We start from the raw sequence: 20,812 nt of genomic DNA on the forward strand, positions 1-20,812 counted from the left end.
TTGCTTCTGTATTCCACATAAAGGTTTAAGTAGCTTATAAGAATACATACTTTTATTTTACATATAAAATAGTAAAAACTAACAATTTTTTAATGTATATGAATGTATACATGTACATATACATATGTATATACATAATGTATGAAAATATGTCAAGACTAGGAGGAAATCAGCATGTAGTGATATATACATTTTTTTTCCTCAGTGCATATTTTCCATCTTCTCATCTTTTGTAAGGTTTATTTCATTTAAGTATAATATTTTCCCTTATTTCAATACATGTTAGGGATTGACTGGTTTTTGCAAGTCAGTTTTAGACCTTCATTCTAGTAGCTAAAAATTATATTTACTGAATTACAGGCATAGTAGTAACCAATTTATATTGAGCCTTTATATAAATTCCACATAGATTTTATTTTATTTTTACTTAAGTGAAAAAAAAAAGAAACTGAAATTATGGGAAATTAAGTAATTTGTTCACATTTACATATAGCTAATAAGTAGTGAAGCTGGAGTTGCACTTCGGCATTGTAGCTAAATCTCAATCTGAACTATTAAGAAAATACTATGGAGGGCTTCAGGTTTTCTTAGATTCAGAAACACTTTTCACAGATAAAATAGGATCCATTTTTATATTCTTTTCTGCTATGTGGGGATGTGTGAGAGTACAGTCTCTAGTGAGAAAAGAACAGATACACCCAGTAACAAACACAAATAATTACATTTTTATATAAGTGATATCCAGTGGGATCTTTGAGATCTTCTTTTAGATCAGTGTTACAATAGGACATTGTATCATCTGACTGAGATTGATAAATCTTGGCTCACTCATGTAAATACTTACTGATAATTAAAAACTAGGAAAACTAGTGTGAATATAAGTTCATGTTGAGGTGTCTCTTCTCAATTTTCTTTGGGGTTCATAACAGTTTTATTAGACTTATTAACATAGTATTTATATCTATATATATCTTTGTATGATAAGTAAGTGATGTTTTCTAGCATGATAACATTTTTTTTTTGTATAAGTCTTTTTAATTGGGCTATAATTAACAGTCTAGCATGGTGAAAGTTATTTTAAATTGAAACTTTTTAAATTTTAGTTACAGCTCTTTTAAGGAAGCTTAAGCAGCAATCCAGGGAAAGTGTTGAAGAGAAACGACCTCGATTATTAAAAGCCCTGAAAGAGGTAGGCTATATCTCTTTGCTGATCTTTACCTAAAGAGTAATTGTAAGTGTACTTTAAGGCATTTTTAAAAATGCAGTCTAATGCTTACTGATTATTAAGAGTTAAGAAATGTTTTGTCAAAATCCTGTTTGAATTAAGCAATAATGATAAAACAAAATACTCTGATTATAAGGTATAAATTTAATTTTAGGGAAGCACCGTTTACTTTGAACTAGGAAGGTAGGTAAAGAATTACTGTTTTCAGCAAATTAGATAAGAGATCTAAGAATAAGGGGGTAAGCCATAATTAATGGCAATAAAAGATTCCCTAAGAGCTGAAGCCACTACCTGCTAGCGGGAACAGCATCTTCTTTATCTAACAAAACTCTTATTATCTTCATGATGGTAGGAGCTGGGTGTGTTGGCTCAAAAAAGGAAGAGAGCTTTGTTTTCTCTTATTCTCTTACACTGTAGTTTTGATGTCTGAAATAACTGTGGGAGAAAGATAGACCTATCATGATAACTGTCTCCTCTTAAGTATGCCTTTTTTTTTTTTAATCTCAAGCGATAGATTTTTTTTGGGAATATTTGATCACAGTAGTTTCCTTAACAGTTATAGGCTTTGCTTTTTAACTTCTACTTTGTAAAATTCAGACTTTTACTATACATCTCATAAGATGACATATTATTTCAGATTTAGTAAACTTGTGTTACCATTTTATAGAAAAAAGTTTCTATTTCAGTGTGTCATTTTCGTAATCCAATATGAGGCTGCACAAATAGTCATTTTGGAAGTTGTATTTTTTAACACATCTAAAGTTATGAGCTATTTTTACAACGATAGTTACTGTTATTTTGGCTATGCTGGGAAAATGGACTGTTTATTGATGCAAATTTAAATGCCTGTCAGGTTCAGATATTCCTGTGTGGTTAAAATGGTCTTGTAAAATCCATAGTTGGTGCATATTTTCCTTTGTAGTTAAGTATAATAATATGTGCTATTGTAATGTTTTAAGTTATTTAATCATATGTTTTTGTTCTTTCTTTTAACTCCAAACTTTTAAACTACTTTCTATCTCTGTCTATAGACCTTTAATGATGGTAGATTTTTTTTTTTTAAGTAAAATATTCAGTAAATATAAGGACTGCTTATTAAGGTGCATTCAGTAATTATTTGTGTTTTGTTTCTCAGCTAGGTGACTTTTATCTGGAACTTCACTGGGATTTTCAAAGCTGGGGTAAGAGTGTACTATGTTTTACTATAAAATATGTGCACTTGCAAAAATGCAAGTGCAAAAGTAGCTATTATATGGAAATGTTAACACAACAAATTTGTTACTTGCCCTAAGGAAAATTAAATATTTCTCATCACATTGAATGTAATAGTTATAAAGCCCTGTAGTAATAGTTATCCGAACTTGATTAGTAACTTTTAAGATTATTTTTAAGATTGAAAATTATCTTTTTTTAACCAAATGAAATTAAATATTACATTAAATATAAGCAATTCTCAAAGAGAAGAGAGTAATAATTATGGGATTTTTAGATTACTGAATTTAAGGAAGTTTGAAATATAGTACTCAGATCCTGAATGAGAAGAATTTGGTTAACATTATTTGATTTTGTATATTTTGTCAACTTTCAATAATTTTTACCATTTTTATTGTGTACTTTATAGCTACTCTCATAACATATTTTTTGGTTGTGCACTGTTTCAATTTTTCAATTATTTATAAAACCTTAATCCCTAGATATTTTGCAGTCATTTAATGGTTTATCTTGGCAAGGTAAGTTTCTCTCCTCCCCATTTTAAACCTGAGTCCATTTAGGGAGAAAACCCTCATGTCTAAATAGGAAGTTTGATCCTAGTGACCTTTATTAATTAAACAACTACTAAAGCAACTAAATTTAGGTTTTTTTTCTTGAAGATTTAAAACCAATGTAATCTGTATATAGATTTGAATATAATGAGCTTACATGTGTTTTTTTAAGCATCTGCATTAATTTTTTGATATAAAGATATTTGAATGCTCAGTGATAATTATAAAACTAATCAGATTTGACAACTATAAAAATCACTGTTAATGTTTCACGAGAATGCTTTTGCATCCTTTTCAAAGTTTACACAGCATATGTGTGAATTATATATGTGTGTATATATCCTTAGAATTTGTTTTTTTTTTTTTTTTTATGGGATCATGCCATTATATCATTATGCAATTTGTCATTTTTACTTAATGTATCATTAGGCATTAATTCCATATTAGTTCATGATGAAGTACTTCAACCATTGCATAATAATGCATATAGAATGAATGATTAAAGTTTTCCTAGTGTGTTTATTCTCTAAATGTAAAGTTTTGATTTGTGAAATAATCAGTTCTTTCCAACATTGTTACAACTCTAGCAAATCAGGTTAGTTTGGGCTCTATCAAAACCACACATGATTTTGTTACTTTGTAGGCCTACCTTGCCTTTATGCTTTATATATCATTCAGAAGCCCAGCTGTCTTAGAACACTGAGGGAAAAAGGTTTGTAGTAGCTTTGTATAATAAAAGAACTCCAAGTTAGATTGGTTTAAAGCCTGATTACTGTTTTTTTTACCCAGTTTGTTTGTTTTTTTTAACATCTTTAGAAACCCTAGTCCTGCTTGGTGAGCTTATATTCAAGGTTGTCCCTTGAGTATATTGGCTTTTTAACTGATTCTCTTAGAAACTGTTAGTGGTGTAAATTTAAAATAGTCAATTTATCTTGCTGAGCAAATGTTTTAAAATATTCCAATACTTTTTTTAAGTTTATATATTTATTTTGAGAGAGACAGCGCAAGCAGGGGAGGAGTAAAGGGAGAGAATCCCAAGCAGGCTCTGCGCAGAGCCCGACATGGGGCTCAAACTCATGAAACTGTGAGATCATGACCTGAGCAGAAATCAAGAATCAGACACTTAACCAACTGAGCCACCCAGGCACCCCTGTTTTAAAATATTTTAAAAGTAACATTTCAGTTATATGAAGCAATGGAAATGGATGTAATCACTGCTGAAATTGTGCAAATATCTGTAGTTATAAATATATTTATAAATGTTGTGTAATCAAATTCATGATGTAACCATTGAGGTATTTGTTAAAAGTACTGCTTCTTTGAGGATTGATAGAAAAAAGTCAGCACATCTGTTTCATTGTTGATAAAAGATTTTACTGCTTTCATGTCAAAACTATTAGCACCTGATGGTTAGATGGCATGTATAATTCTAAAAACTAAACTCATTGGCTACATTTAATTTAGAAAGGGAGAACTTATAAATTCCCTTTTCAAACATAAAATGCTAAATAAACGTGAAAGTTTTTTTTTAAAACTCTAATACTAAAAAAAAAAAGGCAACCCAGAAATAAGAGGAAGTTAAGAAATATTGAGCTCCAGGATTAGGTTTAATTTAGAGGTAGTGGAGCATGCACACCCTTTCTCATATTGTTGTATTTAGTGTTTGGCTGAAAATAGCCTCAGACTTGGTTAACAGCAAATCTGAAGGCAACTAAACTATTCCACCTTAGGTTTTTAGATATAGAAAACCTTTAAATTGGAATCAGAAGTCATGGCTCCTATTTGATGTGGCAAATCACATGTCTTTCATGGGCCTCAGTTTCTTTATTTTATTTTAAGTTTCTTTATTTTGAGAGAGAGAGATTGAGAGAGAGCATGCGCACGCTCACAAGCTTGAGCGGGGAAGGGGCAGAGAGAGAATCCTAAGCAGGCTCCATGCTATTGGGCAAGGAGCCTGATACAGGGGTTGATCTCACAACTGTGAGATCATGACCTGAGCTGAAACCGAGTCATGCTTCATTGACTGAGCCACTCAGGGACCCCTTCAGTTTCTTCATTTTTACATGGGAATAATAACTGCCCCAGATATTACAAATTTTGTTTATGTGTGGATGAAATGAAATTATTTTTTGAAGGAAGTCCTTTATATACTGTAAAAGCGTTAACCAAAATTAAAATATACAGACTGTTCATTGTTAAGTTCAGTGAATTATGCTACTTTTGGAGTGCTGTGTTAAACTCTCAGATTATACTGTGATAATTTAAGATATAGAGAACTTGATTGTTCAGTTTACATGAGGGAGGAAAAGTCATCGTAGAATTGGAAAATGCAAATTGCTCTATTGCTCTCCTGCTATTTAATGAAATTGTATTTATAGGAGTAGATAGGATCCAGGTCCATCAGGTTACCCATTCCTGATGGTTTAATTGCCATAGGGCACTGTTTTCTCATCTATAATAATGTCCTACAATATGTACCCCAAAGTGGCATTGTATTGACTCTGCTACTTGTGTGTGTTGGTGGGTGGATGCGTGGGCAGAATGGTGAACTACACAGCAATTACAATTGAATAGTAGATATTTGAAGTTGCTCAAAATTGCCTTATATGCTATTTTAAATGGAAAAAATGATTTTAAAGGAAAATTGTTACAATTTTAGTGAATTAGTAGAATATTTACATTACTCTTTTTCTAATTAAGAAATTTGTAGTGTCTCAGAACTTCAGGTAGTTATTTTTTATCTTTTCTTTTTAAAAATACAGTGCCTTTACTTTCCCGAATTCTGCCTTCTGATGCATGTAAGATATACAAACAAGGTATCAATATCAGGTAAGGTGATTTGATTTTTTTCTGAGTAACAGAAAATTGAGATTTATAGGAAGCTTTTCTTTCTGTAGTAATAGGTTACATTTGAATGTAATATTTTATAACTTAAACATGCTGTTATATATTTACACTATTTTATCTTATTTGAGACATCCTACAGATAAGGAACCAAAGACATAAAATCTTGACTAAAACAAAGGTATTAATTCTAATTCAACTACAGACTATCTAGCAGGGAAACAGTGAAGATCATGGTATAATACTGAGAAGATTTAAGATGGTTATCTCTCTGATCCTGACTTTTTTTAAAGAATAAGTGACCCATAAGGAAGACACAACTCTTGTCCTTTTTTTCCCAACCCTCTCATACCCTTCCCTCCTGTATCCATCCATTCATCTAATCATCTGTTCCTTCTAGTAAAAACTTGAAGGCTAATTTTAATTTTCTTCTTTTTAAAATTAATATTGACTTTTCGATCTAATGGGAAATTTTTTATTTTACTCATTTCTTTTTTTTTTTTTTATTAAAATTTTTTTTTTCAACGTTTATTTATTTTTGAGACAGAGAGAGACAGAGCATGAACGGGGGAGGGGCAGAGAGAGAGGGAGACACAGAATCGGAAACAGGCTCCAGGCTCTGAGCCATCAGCCCAGAGCCCGACGCGGGGCTCGAACTCACGGACCGCGAGATCGTGACCTGGCTGAAGTCGGCCGCTTAACCGACTGCGCCACCCAGGCGCCCCTATTTTACTCATTTCAAAATTTACTTTTATCATTCTTTATGTCTTTATATTAATACAGGTATGTTTATAAATTATACATATGTAAATATATAAAACTGGCAAATATGCCAACTTTATATATATATATATATACATATTTTAGTATATTTATAAATTATATATAATTTTGTATATCTATCTCTATAATTTTGCATATCTCTAGAATATTAATTTGGACATGTAAGGGTCTAGAACTGGAAGTATCTTGAAAGATCATTTCATATAAACTCTTTATTTTATAGATGAGAAAATTCAGAGAGGTGATGTGATTTTTATAGGAGCATATTGCGAATTAATGGCTGGGCCAGGACCTCTGACTTCATGTCTGTTCTTACCATGTCACAAGGCAGAAATTTTAGAGTCAACTCTGAGATTTATTATGAGATATATTGAATTTTAGTGAAGAGATAATCTTTAGTTGAAAGTAAGTTCTAGGGTATTTGTTCTCAAGAAATAGAATTTGAGTAAGGTAGAAGTTTCAGGTTTTTGTTTTTAAAAAATAACCTCTAATGATGTTTCTAATTATGAAAGTGCTTATGTACATTAAATTCATGGTCATTGTTAGAAACCTTGCAAAATGCAGAAAAACATGGAAAAAAAAAGTAGGAAAGGATTTGATAATTATGTAGATTTACTTAAGCAACCTGTTAACAATATTTTTGATTTCATCAAAAATTACTCATCCATTTAGAAATGTTTACTATAGGTGCTTGCCAAAGGTAGCAGATAATTTGGGAGAATATTATTATATTCCTTGTGCTACTTTAAAAAATGTTAGTGTTAGCTCTATTTGATTCCTAGAAAAAAAAGGAGGCTTTAAAAAATTATTTCACATTTATATATGGCTTTTAAAAGTAAATGATATGATGCATATTACATAATAAATACAGGTAGTAAAGCTGCAAATGGTTAAAATAGAGACATAAGAATAAAAGCCTGAAGGAGAATAATTGTGTCAGAGAATATAGATTAAAAGGAAGTTACTATAATTTAGGGGTGCCTGGGTGGCTCAGTCAGTTAAGCATCCGAATCTTGATTTCATGTTCTCACAGTTGGTAAATTCAATCCCCTCACCAGCCTCTGTGCTGACAGCATGGAATCTGCTTTGGATTATCTCTCCCTCTTTCTCTGCCCCTCCTCCACTAGTACTATCTGTCTGTCTGTCTGTCTGTCTCTCTTCCTCTCTCAAAATAAATAAATAAACTTAGAAAAAAAAGAGGAAGCTCCTATAATTTAGCAAGATACTCAGACCTGGGACTTAAAGCAGCTGAGGATAAAGGAGAGATGTGATAGGTTCTAAAGCTGTCGTTACTGAAGTTTACCAGGTTAATGGAGAGGCTGGCTTTTAGGACATATTGCAAAAGTTTTTTGCATAGATGAGAAGAATCTAATGAAAAATAATCCATTAACATTAAATAAAAACTTTCAAATGTAAACATCATGAGATGATTAGTTTTTATTTATTTATAATTTTTTTTAATGTTTATTTTTGAGTGAGACAGAGCACGAGCAGGGTAGGGGCAGAGAGAGAAGGAGACACAGAATCTGAAGCAGGCTCCAGGCTCTGAGCTGGAAGCACAGAGCCCGATGCAGGGCTTGAACCCGTGAACTCTGAGATTATGACCTGCGCTGAAGTCAGATGCTTAAACCAACTGAGCAACCGAGACATGCCCGATTAGTTTTTTTTTTAAACATCACTTCAAATGAAACTGAATTTTAAAGTATGTTCACAGAAATCTTTAAAGTTTACTTTTATTTCATGACAGCCATGTGATCATTTAAAATACCTTTTCTGATACCAAGGAGAAATTAATACTTTAGTGGAAGTAGGAAAGTATGAGCAACTTTATTGTTGAGAATATTAACATTTTCACTATTAATAATTATGAGGTAATCTTATGAGCGCTGACTGAAATGATCAGAGCAAAGTTTGCAAACTTTGCCTCATTTCAGGCTTTTCTCAAGGCAAACCTCTATTATGTCCTTTTGCAGTGTTATTTGGCATTCTCCAAGCTTTTATCTTAAAAACAACATTTTCTATTGATTTTTTTGAACATTTTTAGTTCCAATCTTTGCATTTGTATAATTATATATTTTTAATGGCTAATTACATGGTAAAAATAGAATATATTTAGACTCATAGGCTTAAAGCAAGGACTAGTTAATAATTTAACATACCATCATGACAAGTTATGTCATTATAAGGCATGTGTAATAAAGCTTAGTAGATCATCTAATATGTCAGGGATAGTGTAGAAGATGCATTAGAGAGTCTTCTTTCAGTTGCAAATTATAAAAACAAATGAAATAAAAATTGACTATGACTCATTTTAGGTCTAGCTGGATCTAAGGTTTCAAATGTCACCATGTCAGTCTGTCTTTGTCTTTCTGTCTCTGTCTCTGTGTATCTCTCCCTTCACTACGCTTACATCCACTACCAACCCACTACCACTCTCATCCAGGATGGGCAAGAAGGAAATGGATGCAGAAGATTGTTCTGTTTCATTTCGTCTTTTATGTGAGGTATAGAGTTTTCTGGTAGCTGCAGCTTGAAGTCCACATAGATCACTGATATAAAATTATCTGTTCCTTTTTGATATTCAGTAGCCCACATCTTACAGAGGTAGGGGATGAGCCTCTTTTACTGGCATTATTTTCTTATGCCACATGTACAAGTAGTAACAGGATGTGTTCAGTAGTACAGGCTGGCCCCTGGAGGTGAACCAGGAGCTAGAATTCAGCTATAAAGCAGCAGGCAGGATTCACTCCTACAGGAGTTGGTGACTTGCTTTTTTTAGGGCTTCTTGATTTCATTCTGAGGGGTGTATATATTTTATATGGCTCAGAAAGGAGGCCCTTATACATAAGGTAACCATACTTCCTTGTTTGCTGTTGATTCATCGCTATTGTCCTGGCAAAATTATTAATGGTATCACCTTCACTTTTAAAAGGTACTAGTTTTGTTGATAAATTATATACGACCGCAGTTACTCTTTTTGATGCAGCATATAAGATATGTTCCAGTTCTCAGATTTTTTTCTGTGTAGGGAAACCAAGAGTGCTCATTCACTTTGCCTAGTCTAGATTGAGAATTGAATAACTTACAAGGTAATGAATTCTTAGAAACTCAGCAGCCAGGGTGTGATCAGCATCTCTTAACTGCTTTGTCAACCCATTTTTTCGATTAAGGACTATGTTTTGAGCAACCAGTAAGAGAGATCCTAATGGGATCTCCTACAAAGCTTGGTTGGTACAAGATTGAAACATTTTAGGGTACTTGTGAAGTTTTCCATTCTAGTATTCTCCCGAATTTCAGCAAACAGTGGTTTGTGGAATTTATTTGAGACCAATCCATTGAGCTAGACCATGCCAGGTCTTGGTTACTAAAGACTACGATAAACATACAAGTATGTTAAGTCCGTGAATCTTTGATACAGTAATGATCCATAAATTTTTAGGCTGTGGAGATGTTGGGAAAGAATGCTAATCTGAATCAGAGAGTCAAACAGGACAAGAATTTGGAGTAAGTTAAATGATTTATCTAGTTGAAGGATGAAGCAAGGTTTGGTATCAGATGGCTCACCATAAGGCATAGATGTAGTAGATCAAAAGAGCAAGATTGGAAACACAGTCCTTAATCTAAGAATGTGGTCCATCCATTTCTGTACCCTTTCTATATACTCTGCTGAGCTAGCAGCATGGTCTTATTGGGATCAAAGAATGTTAGACAAGTTTATTTTCCTTTTATGCCCTTCACAGTTGAAGTAACTTTTATGGAGTAGCTGCAGTAAGGGAAATGGTAGGGAACAAGGGTATAGTTAGGGAAATACTTGAACAATATGGAAACAATATTTTTTTTTTTCTGGATTAATGAAGGATTTATTCAGAAAATGAACTATAGGAAAAATGGAATATTATTTAAATATTCTTTCAGTGTTTTTAAATAAAATACTTTAGCCTTAACAGTAAGTTTGACTTTGAAGTATGGTATTAGTACCTTGGTAGAAGCAATGAAGCTTGTTTAATTATTATGGAGTTTTATCAAAATTTTATTTGTCAGGATTTCTCATCTACCCGTCTTTCACAGGCTTGACACTACTCTCATAGACTTTACTGACATGAAGTGCCAACGAGGGGATTTAAGCTTCATTTTCAATGGGGATGCGGCACCCTCTGAATCTTTTGTAGTATTAGACAATGAACAAAAAGTTTATCAGCGAATACACCATGAGGTGAGCATGTTGTCTTATCAGTGTTCCTCTAAATGCTTTTGTAAAAATGTATGTATGCAACCAAGCCTCAGTGTAATTGTTTTAAAAGGCATAAAGTATAGGTGAGATGGTTCATTCCCAAAGCTTTCGTTTCTTTACTACTGGCTTTAAATTTTTTTTTTTTTTTTTTTTTTTTTTTTTAATTTTCTGGTCTTCATCCTGAGCATTCCAATGAGATTGTTTCTTCATAATTCACTGATGATCTCCTGGTTAAAGGATCTCCAACTTCTCTTAGTTCTCATTTGTAGCTCTCATTTGTTGAACCTGTGCTGGCCCTTTTACCATTTATTATCTTGCTACCTTAGCTTCTTTTAATTTTGCTGACAATCTCTGTTTCCTTAATAGCAACACCTCTTTTGGCTGTCTGTCACTCTTTTTGTACTCTTTTACTATCCCTAACTCTTTGGCTACTTTTCTCTATCTTTTCTATCTTAGAATACAAAATTATCTTCCTTCTGTCACATCATATTTCCCTGTTGGTATTGTTTCCACAACCACCGTTGAAAAACATATATACATTATTTTTATCCTTTGTTCCCTGGATGGCCATTTCCCTACTATAAACCAAGAAAAAGCTTTTCCTGTATCTTTGTATCATTGATAGCCTTAAAAATGTTTTCAAGTCAACATCTTATTTTGCCACTGTTGCTTTTCTTTTGTTTTTATTTTTCAACACTTCATTTCCCCATGTTGTCATTCATCATATCCTGTGGCTCCTTTCTTAATATCTCTTAGATTAGACCTTCCTACTACCATATGTATTCATGAGACCTTAATTATCTTATATGCATTTATATTAAATATTATTATTCAATACTGACATAGTTTCCTAACTGGCAGTGAGCAATGAAAATTTAGATTGGTAGAGGGAAGAAAAAGGAGGTATTCCTTATGGAAGAAAAGAGATGAATAAATTCAGGGAAATGGGAATGAGAATGGTCTGTTTGAGGAAAGAGATCTGACTGCGGTGAAGATCTCTTATTGAGCATGGGAATGTGGTTTATGAAACGCTTTAAAAGCCACATACTAGGATCTGCTGTAGTTGGCAACAGAGAGTCATATTCTTTTTTTTTAAGATTTAAAAAAAATTATTTATTATTTATTTTGAGAGACAGAGAGAGTGTGGGAGGGTCATAAAGATAAGGAGATAGAATTTCAAGCAGGCTCTGCACTGCCAGCATGGAGCCTGATGCGGGGCTCGAAATCACTAACTGTGAGGTCATGACCTGAGCAGAAACCAAGAGTCAGATGCTTGACCAACTGAGCCATCCAGGCAACCCCAGAGAGTCATATATATGTTTTTTAACATTTATTTATTTTTGAGAGACAGAGTGTGAGCGGTGGGGGGGGGGGGGTTTGGGGGGGGGCAGAGAGAGAGGGAGACACAGAATTCGAAGCAGGCTGCAGGCTCCGAGCTGCCAGTGCAGAGCCCGATGCGGGGCCAAAACTCATAAACCGTGAGATCATGATCTGAGCCGAAGTCAGACGCTTAACTGACTGAGCCACCTAGTCACCCCATGTATATTTTTTTTAATGTTTATTTTTGAGAGAGAGAAAGACAGAGAATGCGTGGGGGAGGGGCAGAGAGAGAGGGAGACACAGAATCTGAAGAGGCTCCAGGCTCTGAACTGCCAGCACAGAGCCTGATGCGGGGTTCGAACTCACAAGCCCAGAGATCATGACCTGAGCTGAAGCCGGATCCTTAACTGACTGAGCCACCCAGGAGCCCCCAGAGAGTCATATTGTTGATTTGATCCACAAGTAATTTAAGTGCTTTGCAGCTTTACTCATTAAATGTTTAAAATAACCTATCAGAGCAAATGGTTTTATTTTCCCCATTTTACAGATTAGAAAATTAAGATTTATAGATGTTAAATGACATTTCCAAGATCACACAACTAGTATGTAAGATGGATTGGAAAAGGGAGACATTGGAGGCAGGGAATTTATGGGAGACATTTTTACAGTTCTACAGGTGAGAAGTGGTAAGGATCTTGACCAGGATGGTACAGTGAATACTTAAGACAAAGAGATTATGACGTACATTTCCCAGAATGAAAGACTATGACTTGCTAGTAGTTTGAGTGTAGTGAATTAAGAATTGGAAAGATTTAAGGGTGAGTGTGGTGCTTCTGTCTTGAAGAGTAGAATCATGGTGGTGCCAAGGTTAGAATTAGGAGATCTGGAAATGGAAATAGGTTTGGGGTTTTACATGATGTTTGTTTGCTATAATCAGTGTACTTGCTTCAACCATCTATTGAACTTCTTTGAAGTATTTGCTATTATTGGTAACTCAGTTCTTAAAATTTTCATTTTCTTAGGATTTGACTTTGGTCAGTGGTTCTTTTCCCTTCTCTTCTTATTCTTTTTTCCTATTCCCTTTTCTCTGCCACCTCTTGCATCCTCAATATGGTTCTCATTCCCTGCTATAAGTAATGATTCACAAATATATATTTCTACCAGGTAGATCTCTAAATGGAGATCTGTCTACTTAAATTCCTCATGGATATCATGTAGGTCTCCCAGGTACCTCAAAATTCAGCTCATCTAAAAGTAAATTCCTTTTTTCCTCTCCAAACTCCAAACCTGCTCTCTCATTGTCCTTGTTTTGGTGAATGATATCATTTTCTATTCAACCAGAAAACTGAGTTATTTTTGAAATATTTTCTTATATTCCATGTTCTAATTAGAGAACATGTGTGGTCCTTTCTGTCTCCCTAATGTCTTATTATTACCTCTTTTTAATCATACCATTATTGACACAATCCGGATATTTATTATTTTTCAACTGGACCATCGCAAAAATCTCCTACATGATCTTCCTGTCCCCCTTCTTGTCTGCTTCTAAATTATCTCACATATTGGAGATAGATTGAACATTGAAAGCAAATTCATGAAATCTGCCTTCCTTAAAGGTACTTTAAAAGATCTCTATTTTGGGGCACCTGGGTGGCTCAGTTGGTTAAGCATCCAACTAACTCTTGATTTTGACTCAGGTCATGATCTCTCAGTTTGTGGGATTGAACCCCAGATCAAGCTCTGTGCTGACAGTGTGGATTCTGCTTGGATTCTCTCTCTCTCTTTGCCCCCGACCCCCAAATAAGTAAACTTCTACAAAAAAATCTTAAAAATAAATAAATAAATAAATAAATAAATAAATAAATAAATAAATAAAAGGTCTTTATTTCCTAAAGAATGAAATCCAAATTCCTTGGCATGGCATAGAACCTTCTGTGATGTGGCTTTTGCTCACTTTTCTGCCCTGTTTTTACCTTGCTATCTTAGATACCCTTATTACTGAGCTGTTTACAGTTTTTCAGATGTGCCAGGCTATATAGTACTTCATTCCATTGTTCACAGTTTCTGCTTCCTGGAATGCTCTTCTTGCACCACTTCCACACTTGTGGGACACCTACTTAGTGTCACTTCTTCCCTTGCCAGGAGACCATTATATTCTTTATGCTCCCACTAAATCTGGTATCATAGAGCTTCTAATGCTATATTCATTTGTATGTCTTTCTTACTCTGTTCCCTGTGGTTCTTTTAGTTGTATTCTCTGGTTCCTAATATTTTGCATCAGTGCATTCTAGGCTAGAGTTTGGCAAACTCTTTCTGTAAAGGGAAAAACGGTAAATGTTTCAGATATTTAGATACATTTTTGGACCAGATGGTCTCTGTCACAACTATTGACAGTATTTAAATGAATGAGTATGGCTATACTCCGATAAAATTTTATTTATAGAAACAGGTGGTACACTGGATTTGCCCTACTGACTGTAGTTTACCAGCCTTTATTCTAGACTCTCGGATAATTTGTTAAATAATTTGAGCTCTTGCATATTAAAGACAACAGGATAGCTAACTAGGCAACAAATGAGCTAGAAGCATGGTATTGAAAAAGAAGCCAGAGATTAAGGCTATTTATATAAGTATTAGCTAATGTTATAGTATCAATGAGATCACTAAAGGATTGGTATTTAGGGTATGTGTGTGTGTGTTTTATGCCTAAAAAAATACAGCAAAGCTAGATTTTAAACATTAATCCTCAAACAGGGAGTAGTTGTTTATACTAATATACATAAATAATAGCTGTTCAATAAATGTTTGTTGAATGAATGAATCAACAATTGGTCTTTTTCAATGATGTGGTCATGACCACATGACCAATGATGATGGTCAGTCTATGATTTTATAGAAGAGTTCTGTTCCAAAAGTTTATTTGAAAAGAGGGTTTTCAAAAGTTAAGGCACGTTTCTTCATAGATAGTGTTATTTATCTAAAGTGTTGTTCGCAAGCTAATACATAAAATCCTAATTGATTTATAACACATTTGAAACAATGTTTAACAGTTAGTTCTATGCAACCTATGACAGCCAAAGTTTTTCTTTAGAAAATTGTGTTCAGAATTAGTTTGTTCACTGGGACTACGTTTTTACCTCTTTAGCTTTAGCATTAATATCAAGATTTTTCATTTTTCTCTTGTAAGTGTGCAGGAAATGGTACTATTGCAGTCCCAAGGTATTGCTGTTTTTTTCTGTAGTTCCATAGATTCAGAAATGGACTAAATCTGGGTGAAGTTTGGTGGGGAAGAATAGAAAACAGACCTCTCAGGAAGTTAGAAATCAGGATGTAAATCCTATGGACAATTCTCATTCCCCAGTTTCTGCCTTTTCTCTCTTCCTTCTCCCCCCCCCCCCCCCCCCCCCCCTTAGGACACTGTAGTCTTAAAGTATCAGAGATTCTCTCTCTTGGCCTGTTACAGGACAGAACCGCATTTTATACCTACTCATTTACCGTCCCATACCTGATCAGTAAGTCTTCTGCCTCTGAAGCAAGCACAAATCTTTTTTTTCTCATTTAAAGCAATAACAATCAGGGGCACCTGGGTGGCTCAGTCGGTTAAGTGTCTGACTTTGGCTCAGGTCATGATCTCTGTTAATGAGTTCAAGCCCTACTTCAGGCTCTGGGCTGACAGCTCGGAGCCTGGATGGAGCCTGCTTTGGATTCTGTTTTTTCCCTTTCTCTCTGCCCCTCCCCAGCTAATGCTCTGTCTCTCTCTCTCAGAAATAAAAAATAAACAAAAAAAATAATCAGTTATCATATGCCAGCCCTGGGGAATATGTAGAGGATAAACTTGAAATAAGACTACTTACTAAGTTTAGAAACCATGGGTTGATATTTTCAGATTCCATTTCTTTCTATAAGGAATACAGAGAAAGTTTCCTTCCTTTCTTCTCTCCTTCTCTCCTCATCTCCCCTTTCCTTCCATTTTATAGCTATTAGGAAAGAAAGGCTCAAATGATAGTGGTGGGTCTTTGGATGAAAAAAGAATTAAAGTAAGATTCATCTGTATTAAAAAAAAAACCTTTATATGGGAATTTTGTCTCAGACCTGTCAACTTAATTCTTAATCTTTTAAAATTGCTCTACATACTCTGTATTTCTGTAATGGATAAGTCAGTATTGTTTCCATGACATATTTTGAACACAAAGTATTGTATTTCATGTACCCTGTATATATAGACTTATAATTAATCATAATTCTAACTTAGATATATGGAGTTTAAACTTCTGTAATTGGTTTTTAGGATAAGTAGTACTTCACATTTTTTAGAATCTGATCTTTTGTTTTTTGAAATCTGTAACATTTTAATTGTTGATTATTTTCATATATAGTACTAATAACCTTTGAAAACATAGATTTTTATATTTAACTTTTGTTCCCACTGCAGGAATCAGAGATGGAAACAGAAGAAGAGGTTGACATCTTAATGAGTAGTGATATTTACTCTGCAACTTTATCAACCAAATCAATTTCTTTCACACGTGCCCAAACAGGATGGCTTTTTCGGGAAGATAAAACAGTATGTGCCAATCTTGATTTTTCAGTTTACAAAATCGTTTATTTTTTAATGTTGCCAAAATAATGTGGTGGAGGTGTAGGAAGCTTACTGACTTATTTTCCAGTAGTTTATTCTCTCCTCCTTGAATCAAAGATAGGGAATTATAATGGTTGTTTACAGAGTTGGAAGTTATTTTTACAGAAGCCAGGAGAGAAAGTTTAGCTCATTTGAATTTTATGTTGGGAAAGATTCTTGATGTCAACTGCCTTGTTATTTACAGGGAACAGTGTCTTCACATGGTTCTATTATATTTCTAATGCTTTTATTCCTTAAGAAGACCATTAAGAGGGATACACTTTTGAATTCATTTCCCTGGACCTTTTTATTGTTTCCACATTGACTTCAAAACTATTTACTCACTCAGAATCTGTTTCTCAGTAGTCCATATATATGACTAAAATTAAATAAGCTTACATTTCTATAACACTGTCATTAAATTAAATTTCCATGGAGATTCCCTCATTAGTGAATTGTAAATTCTTTCCATAATTCCCACTTCATCTGCCAGCAAGAGGTTATATAAGACTATTCAAAATATGTTAAAAATGTTTAATTAGACATATGAAGAAGCATTTGGTAAAGTTTTAAAGTTAAGAATAAATCATCATACAGGTGAAGGCCAAGATTTATTGCTTTTAAAAATTATGTATTTAAAATTATGTTTTATTACACATGGTAGAAATGAACATATTCTTCCTGGAAAAATAAAAACAGCTTGTATTAGAGTTCTCTGAGGAAATCAGTAGATCTCTGTCTGTATCTCTATCTAGATATATGTATATCTCTATATAAATATATGGATATAGAGAGAGAAGGAGGGAGGAGTATGGAAGAGATTGATTTATTTAAGGGAATTGACGTATGTGAATATAGGTGATGGCCACTCTGAAATCTGTAGAGCACTCTAGCAGGTCAGAAATTCAGGTAAGAGTTGATGTGGTCTTGAGTCTAAAATCTACAGGCTAGAATCTTTGGCAGGGTTTCTGTGTCACAGCCTTGGGGCAGAATTTCTTTTCCTTTTGGAAATTTTAGTCTTTGCTCTTAAGGTTGGCAGTTGTTTGAATGAAGCCTACCCACATTGTGGAGGGTAATCTACTTTATTCTAAGTCTAGTGATTTAACTGTTAATTACATCTAAAAAATACCTCCATAGCAACATGGAGACATGTTAAGCCAGACAGCTGGGCACCATGGTCTAGCCAAGTTGATACAAAATTAATCACCATACAACCTTATACATAAAGTTATAAAGTACCCCTTTACGAGTACTCAGTCCCCAGAGCCCTTTGTAAAGGATTATCCATTAGTATACTCAACTTTTTTTTATGTTCTGCATTCATAAATATGTATCCCTAGTAATATGTAGCTTTAGTTGTTGATATATCTTTATTTTTTTCTAGTGTTATATCTACTGGTTTGGACCTTTTTTTCCCACTCTTTAGTTTGTTTAGAAGCTTTTTCTTATCAGTAGTGCCACTTCATTCTTTTTAACAACTGCATAGTATTCCATAGTATGGATTGTAGTTTATTTATCCAGTCTCTTATTTATGGACATTTTGATGAATAACACACATTTGTGCCCAGTTTTCTGCCATTATAAATGATGTTGTGTTTATCATCCATTTACATGCCCTTTCATTGTCTATTATAGACAGCAAGAAATGGAATGGCTGGATTATGAAGAATATACACTTAAAATTTTTATTGATATGATAATTTACTTTTAATAAATTCTTTCTCATTAGAAGATTTCAAAAAGTGAGAATTATCACCTGAGTATTTCTCAGCCACAGAAAAATTCTCACTTTTAGATATAGGCTCCTCAACTTTCTTCTCTAAGCCTGTTTGGCAACAAATAGTATTATAGGATTCCTAGTTGTGAGCTCCTACACTGCAATCCCTTTGTTGGCTTGAAGTCTTATTTGTTTGTACTCTGTTCTTCTGGACAGCATTAGAGGATCACCTCAAGAGAAGATAAAAATTGAAGCTGCTATTCATCTAGTACTACTGCTAAGCAGCTCAAAGCTCTTGAACAGCGTCTAGGTGATCTTCTTAAATCTTTGACAGGTAAGGAGGGAGTCAGTAATACTTATGGTTCCCATTTTGTAGGTAGAAACAGGTGCAGAATGCCTTACTTTTTGGTGACTGGTAAGGAGGCCACCAAAAACAAGGTGGACATGGAAATAACTCTAAACACATAGTTTTGGAATGCCAGGAAACATCAGAAGATGGAGACCAAGTGATTTGCATGCAGGTAGAAATGAGAAGCTTGTTTTCAGTAAGTTATTGATCATGTTTTTTGTAGTAAGCTGTTTGAAACTGACCACCCACGGGTCTGAAAAAGGTGAAGGTTAATGTTGAAGAAGGACTTCATTTAAAGGAAATAATTCTTTTCTTGATATCATTTATATCACTTGAGTTTCCCTATCCCTAATCCATAATGTAAGCACTTAATTGTAATTGTATTGGTGAGCAAAACTATTCTGTTGTTCTCTCTTCTTTATTGAAAGCAGCAAGCAGCTGTAACTTGAAGTTTGATCCTGTTAGAGAATAGAGTATTGGAACAGGTAATTAATTCTAGTTATGCTAGAGATTCTTATGTAATTTAGATTATTTCTTTTTATTCCACTTTTTTTTTCTATCTATAAAATGGGAACAGTAATTATCCCTGACCCCTCCTTGTTACTCATGGTGTTTGACTATCAGCTAAATAAAGTTTTCAGATAGCTTTGTGCTACTTGGGAGTAGATTTTAAAGGAATACTATGTGGTATTTCTATTTAGATTTAATTCATTTGCAGATTAACTACCATACATCTTGGGTGTTTTAAATTTTCCTTTACAAATTTTAAATGTGTAATTGTATATATACTTAAATTTAATAAAATGTATAAAATAATTTGTTAAGTTCAAGTATCAAGTGAATATTTATTTTCACCTAAATGTTACATGTTTATGGAAAAACATTGTGTATTACTTTGAAACTTTCTTTTTGATCTAAGATAAACTTAATTCATTTTATTATTCTGAAATATTTGAATGTTTTATTATTTTGATTATTTAATTTTGTTTTAGGAAAGAGTAGGAAACTTTTTGGCAGACTTTTATCTGGTGAATGGACTTGTTTTAGAATCAAGAAAAAGAAGAGAACATCTTAGTGAAGAAGATATTCTTCGAAATAAGGCCATTATGGAGAGTTTGAGTAAAGGTGGAAACATAATGGAACAGAATTTTGAGGTATAATATTTCTAATTTACAATTTTCTAAAGAGAGAAGGGGTAGACTTCATTCCTGGCGCTCAGTGAGTTTATAGAAGAACATTCATAGATTTGTTTGTTTGTTTGTTACTATGTATCACCTTTTATTTTTCTGTGATAGGGCCTTTGGTGACTTTTTGTGAATTTATTCTTGGTCTTTGAGTCTTCATTAACAGATTAAACTCATTTTATAAGCATGAAACCCAGTGTTAATTTTTAATCTGTGTCCCTTTGCATATGTTTTTCCTACTTCATCAACTGGAATCTGTTGCTCTGAAGGCCCAGCTCCTTAATGAAGTCATTTCTAATCTATACTTTCCCATAAGTTTTTTATTCAGCATGTGTATATTGAGAGCATGCTTTCTGTAAAGAATTGTGTGCCAGTAAGGAAAGGGGAGGGGAAATTAGGAAATACTAAGGTACATGGGACATCATCATTGCCTCTGCAATCTTATTCCCTAATCAGATGAATTGGATGGGTTCCTAAATTTATTTTTCATTTTGACAATTTTAGATTTACAAAAACCAACTAAAACAGTACAAAGAATTCCTGGATGCTCTTCATCAAGATTCCCCAAATGTTAACATTTTACTACATTTGTATAGCAGTGTTTTTCAAATCGAAGGCACCATAGGGACCCCTTAGTAGTTTATGAAATCAATTTAGTAGGCTGTGACCACCCTTTTTAAAAGAGAAAAAAACTAGAATCTAAATAATGATGTTAGAGTAAAACCAGAGGACATCACATGTAGTATAGGTCATTATTTCTTTATGAAACCAAGTTTCA

At 33.6% G+C, this 20,812-nt stretch overlaps 1 protein-coding gene across 1 annotated transcript in view; it reads left to right on the forward strand.

Annotated features, from left to right (window-relative positions):
* The window catches only part of ANKRD13C (ankyrin repeat domain 13C), a 90,477-nt gene that overhangs the window by 45,511 nt on the left and 24,154 nt on the right, over positions 1-20,812 (forward strand). The window contains exons 4-9 of the mRNA XM_047084353.1: positions 1,104-1,189; positions 2,361-2,406; positions 5,751-5,817; positions 10,684-10,828; positions 16,599-16,730; positions 19,843-20,004. Of these exons, the coding sequence (XP_046940309.1) occupies positions 1,104-1,189; positions 2,361-2,406; positions 5,751-5,817; positions 10,684-10,828; positions 16,599-16,730; positions 19,843-20,004 (638 nt within the window). The remainder of the gene's footprint in view (positions 1-1,103; positions 1,190-2,360; positions 2,407-5,750; positions 5,818-10,683; positions 10,829-16,598; positions 16,731-19,842; positions 20,005-20,812) is intronic.

Source organism: Lynx rufus, unplaced genomic scaffold (genome assembly GCF_022079265.1).
Source record: "Lynx rufus isolate CCGP_SWC_20201006 ecotype Redwood Valley unplaced genomic scaffold, mLynRuf1.p SCAF_2, whole genome shotgun sequence".
NCBI classification, from domain to species: Eukaryota; Metazoa; Chordata; class Mammalia; order Carnivora; family Felidae; genus Lynx; species Lynx rufus.